The sequence below is a fragment of the Vanessa cardui genome, chromosome 17 (assembly GCF_905220365.1).
Source record: "Vanessa cardui chromosome 17, ilVanCard2.1, whole genome shotgun sequence".
NCBI classification, from domain to species: domain Eukaryota; kingdom Metazoa; phylum Arthropoda; class Insecta; order Lepidoptera; family Nymphalidae; genus Vanessa; species Vanessa cardui.
In genome coordinates this window covers 10,229,862-10,236,511 of record NC_061139.1, presented here as the reverse complement: position 1 = coordinate 10,236,511, position 6,650 = coordinate 10,229,862, and the positions used below count along the sequence as shown (strand labels likewise).

General features: G+C 28.5%; 1 protein-coding gene across 1 annotated transcript; it reads left to right on the top strand.

The window, feature by feature from the left end:
* The first annotated feature begins 2,146 nt into the window (after positions 1-2,146).
* On the top strand, positions 2,147-5,449 carry LOC124536919 (inhibitor of growth protein 5). The gene has a single exon (XM_047113585.1). The coding sequence runs from the start codon at positions 2,379-2,381 to the stop codon at positions 3,201-3,203; it is 825 nt and encodes a 274-aa protein (XP_046969541.1). The 5' UTR covers positions 2,147-2,378; the 3' UTR covers positions 3,204-5,449.
* Positions 5,450-6,650: the final 1,201 nt, after the last annotated feature.

Here is a 6,650-nt window from a genome sequence, read left to right as displayed (position 1 = left end):
AGATGCCTATACAAATTCACTGATAGTACGATTTTCTAATAACCATATTATTATATTGTGACCTGCATATGTAGTGCCAATTTATAAAAACTGTGTTTATCATTTAAATCAATAACTTCCATTTTATAAGAAATTATAATCACCTTAGTGTTTGGGATAATAGTTTTATATAAGAGAATATTACAGAGGAGATTTTTTTTATTTCTTTTTTACTTTTTATATGTTAAGATCATGTAATATGCATTCCACAATGTTCAGTTGCTCACTATCCCGCAGCTGTAATGATACTATAATGGAAATATGAGCAACGAATGTGTACCAAATTTTCTTAATATGTAGAGTTGTATGTAGCTAGGCTTAAGTTGACACTTCATTTAAGTACCTTATGATTTCTCTTAGATAGCAACTGGAGAAAATATACAATCCCCTAGAAATATAGATGTAACAACCTCTTTCATACTTACATGTAATCTGTAAGTGTCCTCATCTCCAATGTATATTCTGTTTTTCTATTTTTATATTCAGTGTGTTCCATTAGTAATTAAGAGTGATAAAAAACGAAATAACTAACTAGCATCTCTATGAATGTAACCTCCCAAAAAAGTATCTACTCTCATCAATATTTACTTTGTCAGTATGTCATTGAACAATGTTGTAGTATAGTAGTATAACTTACATGTATGATCATGATAAGCTTAAGGAAATGTAAATTATAGATATAAGAAATAATTAAAGCATGTTTTATATTTTGTAGATTATGTAAACGCTCCTTTATTTTGCCGTAATTTGGCGAACGCTAATTATTTATTTGCATTTTTTACCTTTAAAGTTTATAATTTTAAATGTTAAATATCAAGCAAGTTGTTATATTCGCTGTAATTGAATAGTCCATATAAAATTATGACATTAATTGTTTTATAGGTTATTTTAAAGCTATTCATATCAATGTGAAAAATAATTTCATAACGCTAAAATATATAATATATATTACATTACAAAAAATGTAACAGTTATGTATCGGGTGTCATTATAAAATAACCAATATTACAATTTATGTAAACTAAGCTAATATGCTGCGTATCCCGGACTAGTGTCATTTCTATTAAGAAAATATTTTATAACTTGTTTATTTGCTAATACAATAAAATATTAAAAAATATATGTGTTTTAATAATCAACCAGTAACCACATGCTATAGGTAGGTACTCGATTTTACCCGCTAATTCGCCGCTGGATGCCGCAGGCAGTCCATTATCCTTAAGAAATATTACTTGCACTTACATTGAACTATTCGTCAAAATATATCCACAATTACTATAAAAATAAAGCAATAATTTTGTATTCTACTATACTAAAAAAATGATTTTTTACATTTTATCAAGTGTAAAATTTGTGGAAAATCATTCATAAGACTAATGAAAAAAGAATTATAATATTTACATAAGTACAATAAATAATAAGTACAATAAATAATGTTTAATTAAAATAATTATACTAGGAGCAAGCATATTGCATATTGAATTATTATAAACGCAATTTTCAGTTCCTCAAGGACCTTTCATTTCCTTCACCTTTACCTAATTTTAAATACAATTAAGACACGCATAATGATGCTGCGGCATACAATACTTGACATACATCATTTACACATATCATACAATGTTATATATTATTACTATGTTAATTTTTGAATTTTTAATTTATTGTTCTTTAACGGTTTTTGTCGATGCACAAAATGTATAATCGCTTCATAACAACTTGAAAACTGTGCAAGAGTTTTACCAAATATTCGAGAGAACTCTTGGCACAAAATATGAGAATTACACCCTAAATATTGAATTCAATCAAATTGATTATGGCTAATGGCGTTGGATTTTCGAATTATTATATACTCTGTAAGTGTTCTCTACGTGCACAGCGGAGTGTATCATTTTAGTAGTTCCATTGTACGCTTGTATTTATAAATTTTATTGTAAACATGAGAGGTAAAAAAATGTTAGACATTAAAAATAGATATATAATAAAATACTATTTTTATTATTACATTTTTTGAAATTCTTAATTACTTGTACAAGGACAATAAATTATTTTCAAAGATTTAACAATGCAATAAAGGAACGTTATTTGTTCAGTTTCATTCGTTTGATTGGTGGTTAGAAGACAGTGGAAATTGCTTGTTGTAATGTAATCTAAAAGAATACAAGCATATTTTTTCATTTTATTTCTTCGGTTATTCAATGATTTAAATAAAGTTTCTATAGTGGATTATACTGAGCGGATAATCAAAATTAAGTTAGTGTAAATTTAATTAGTGTCTTCTTTTATTTTGGCGCCTTTGCAGTACAATATAGAGTGGAGTCGTTACAAAATATTGCAAAATGACTTCAGCTTTATATTTGGAACATTACCTGGACAGTTTGCAGCATTTACCTATAGAATTACAAAGAAATTTTAAATTAATGAGGGATCTCGACGACAGAGCCCACGGCCTAATGAGGACAATTGATCTTATGGCCGATGAATTGCTTCCCAATATTCCGAAAATGGACGAAGAAACTAAAAAAGAAAAGGTGAATACTATTCAGGGTTTATTTAATAAAGCTAAAGAGTACGGAGATGATAAGGTGCAGCTCGCCATTCAGACCTACGAATTAGTTGATAAACACATACGTCGCCTTGATTCTGACCTCGCACGTTTCGAGTCCGAAATACAAGAGAAAGTAATGAGCTCTCGCGCAGCTCAACAGGCTGCCACGGATCAGGAGTCTAATCCTGCTACTGTTAAAAAAGGAAGGAAAAAGCACAAGGGAAGTGAGAAAGCCGCGGCGACAACAGGTAAGAAAAAGCGCACGGGCGCATCGAGCGAGGAGGACGCAGTTGCTAGTGGACGGTCGGCGGCTAAGAAAAAAGCTCAACGAAAAGGTACTACAACTACAACCACAGCTGTTAAAGAGCAGGAAGAAAATGCGGACCTCGATTCCGTTGCGGGAATGGCGCATCCTAGTGACGTACTAGACATGCCTGTTGATCCAAATGAACCTACATACTGCCTTTGTCACCAAGTGTCCTATGGTGAAATGATAGGGTGTGATAATCCCGACTGTCCTATTGAGTGGTTTCACTTTGCATGTGTAGATCTTAAAATTAAGCCGAAAGGCAAGTGGTATTGTCCAAAGTGTACTCAAGACAGAAAAAAGAAATGATCCACAGTTAAACCACCTGTTAAACCAGCAGAAAAGACTGTCACTGTTAAAAAAGAAACAAAGTGATTATATTAGTCTATAGGCATAGTATCTAATATAACATATTGTTTTCTATTAAAATATATATGGATTAATATAGAATTAATTTATTTTTAGTGTAAATTGATGAAATTAATGTAAGATTAAGAATAATATAGGAAAAGTCATTATAATGCTGATATAGCTTATAATAAATTAAATCCAAAATGTGTTATAGTGAAAATGAATATTTTATTCCGTCTAATATGATTTCTTTTGATCTAAGTAATATTATCAACTAGTGAAGGCAAAAATGTTTCAATTGTTATACTAATGTTTCAATTTAACTAAATATCATACATATATTAACAATGCATTTTAGTGCTTCCATAGCAATTTCATAAGATCTTAACATGTAATAATATTTCAAAACGATTTTAGTCAGAACTTATGGTTGAATGATGAAAGTACTTATAAGTTACACAAAGACTGAAGTTCGTAAATTCTAAATCAATAGTTGTTGATTTAATATGGTTAATATTATGAATTATTTGTATCATTTACATTATTTTGCCACAAACAAGCCATTCACGAATTCACCATTTGATAATTGAATAAAACCAAATTGTTTAATTGATAACTTATCAACTTAGAAAATCAAATTAAAATGATCTTGTTCTAAGGAAAATACAAATGAGAAACTTTAAAATGTTATGTACTATCATTTAAATTAGTATCTCTCATTGTTACATATTAATAGAAGGGACAAAAAATATGTTAAACAATATATATCCATTTTTTCTCATCATATAATTTATTTGAGGCTAAAAATTACTGCCAATTTAATATAATGTGGCTAAATTAGGTAAAAGATGTATATATATAAAAAAAAATTAAGCAATAGTAGATAAATTTGATCTGATAAAATGAATTTGAGAATGTTTGTGTATTACAAGAATGAACAGGAAAATAATAACATTGGATTTTAGTTTTGTTTAATAAAAATTCAAGTTAATCTGTATGTTGCATTGGTAATTACTCTTATTGTTATTTAATAACTGTTACAAATGGTAATAATGATGTTTTAAAACAAAACTCTTTTACATAAGGCGTTATCTTTGTGAATAGTTTGATCAATACTAAACTTTCTGTGTTATATTGACTTGGCAAAGGAAGAAAAGCAAAAGCTCCAAAAGTGGTACTTTTAGGAAACAAGGTTTCATTTATTTTTTAGAAAAAAAAACTGGTTGCACAAACTTAGAAGCTATAAAATATGAAAATTAGATAACAACACTTATCATTTAAACTAAATTGAATTCAAATGCAACTCATTTAATTTATTTCATAAATACAACTTCAATTCATTAAGTAATAATAATTCTAGTTTTAGCATTTCTTCGTTTCCGATGACAATATGATAATTTAACATTTCTGACACAATATTTATTTTTTATTGTTTTATTATGACATACCTACTGCATCTATGTATGTTTATTACGAAAATGTACGATTTTGGTCTTATTTGATGTATATGTTATTTTAAGTGCATCACATAAATTAACCTTTCCAGAAAATGACTTGATGAAGAATATTTTCCACCACCTTTATATGACAATAACATGAGAAAAGCCACTGGCGACAGTTAGTGTTAGAAGATTATACAGATGTGGGAACTAACTGAAATGTGCATTTAATAGAAAAATTAGAATTGTCAAATAGCAATAAATTAAAGTATAATGTTTTTGTTTGATTTAAATGTATTTATATATTAGGGTGCGTTTCTACTGAAATAATTGGCAATATTTTGGTTGCAACTGTTTGTGATTCCACAAAAAGTCACCAAATATTTGCTACTAACTATATGGTTATTTTAAAAACTTTTGTTACCAAAGTGTGTTGAAAGCGTTGCCAATGATCTTTTTATTAGAAACGCAGCTTTAGTGATACATAATAATTTAAGATATCAAAGGTGGGCTAGTTCAGAGTTATATCACTATGAAGTGTCAAATTAATAAAGTTCGATAATTCTAAATATAAAAAAGTATCATGTTTACATTTTTATATGAACTGTATCATGCTAAGTTGCTACAACCGCAGATTAAGTAGCTTGTGATAGATATTTTGCACTTTACTCACAATAGGAATATATCTATTAGGTACCAATTATTGTTATAACATTCAAAGTTATACAATACTGATTTCTATATTATTAAAGTTATTTTTATTACATATAATGATTTTTTTTCTTTTTTTACCATGATCACTAAACACTTACCACCGAAACATTTATTTGAATTAATATAAATTAACAGTACTTGCAGCATTAAATATGTAAATAATATACCTTATTTTTTTGTGTGTACTGAATTCATTTTAATTGTTTTAATTTTAGTGTCAAGGCTTACTCTGCACCATGCATGAACAACATGATAAAATGGAAGTATAGTTTTAACCGCGATGGATAGATATTTATGAGTAAGAATTACAATTTAAAAATAGGATTGTGATCAGGATAGGTTTTTGTGCAGACTGTGGTTTGAGTGAGTATCACTAACATCAATTATTAAACTAAAAAATATTACTGCATGTTCCTTTCTTTAGGTGAAAGGTGAGCGAGCCAGTTTAATAACATCAACATGCAAGGGGATTATGTTAATATGCTATCCCGTGTAAGGATTGGTTTATACTTCTTGCAGTACCAGTTTGTCTGTGTTGCTCAATATTATATTGTGTTTGAATTATAATCAAAATTTTAAGACAATACAATTTTTATTGGTTTAATTATGTAACATTTTGACTTACTTAATTCTGATTATTAAACAATTTTAATTCATGAAATAATATATGCTGTGGTATAACAAATTTTTTTGCTCATAGCTGATAGATGACTAGGTAGAAAACGCCATTATAAATATACCACGGCATTCATGGCAGTAAGAACTCTGAAAATCTAGACTTTAAAAATAGGTACATTTTAGTTCACCTGTTTTAATAAATTAATATTTATAATTATTTGCAGGAATATACCATTAATATTTTTACTGAGATTTAATTTTTTTTAGCTGGATGTATATCCTTTTTGCTAATAATATACAATGCATAGAAAGACATTTTCAAGTCTAGTGTGTCCCTTTTTGGAATGATTAATTTGATATTCTGTATATGTGATCATATCATATTGAAAGGGATTTCGCCAGGGGTTTTGGTAGGTTCCTACCTATAAATCCTATTATGCAAGATGTACTGTTATTACATACATACATACATTCAGCTTACTGATACGGAGTTGTGATATAACTTCTATAGTGCTAGCAAAACGAGTAACACGAATGAAGAAGTCGAAAAGAATAAAATAAAAAGTAAGTATTACAGAGTTTTGGAAGCAGGTTGGATACATATGTGGTAGATTTTCATTCCACGCATGCAGGT

What these genes read in the sequence shown, in the direction of transcription:
- LOC124536919 (XM_047113585.1), top strand. Translation starts at nt 2,379, where the DNA reads ATGACTTCAGCTTTATATTTGGAACATTACCTGGACAGTTTGCAGCAT.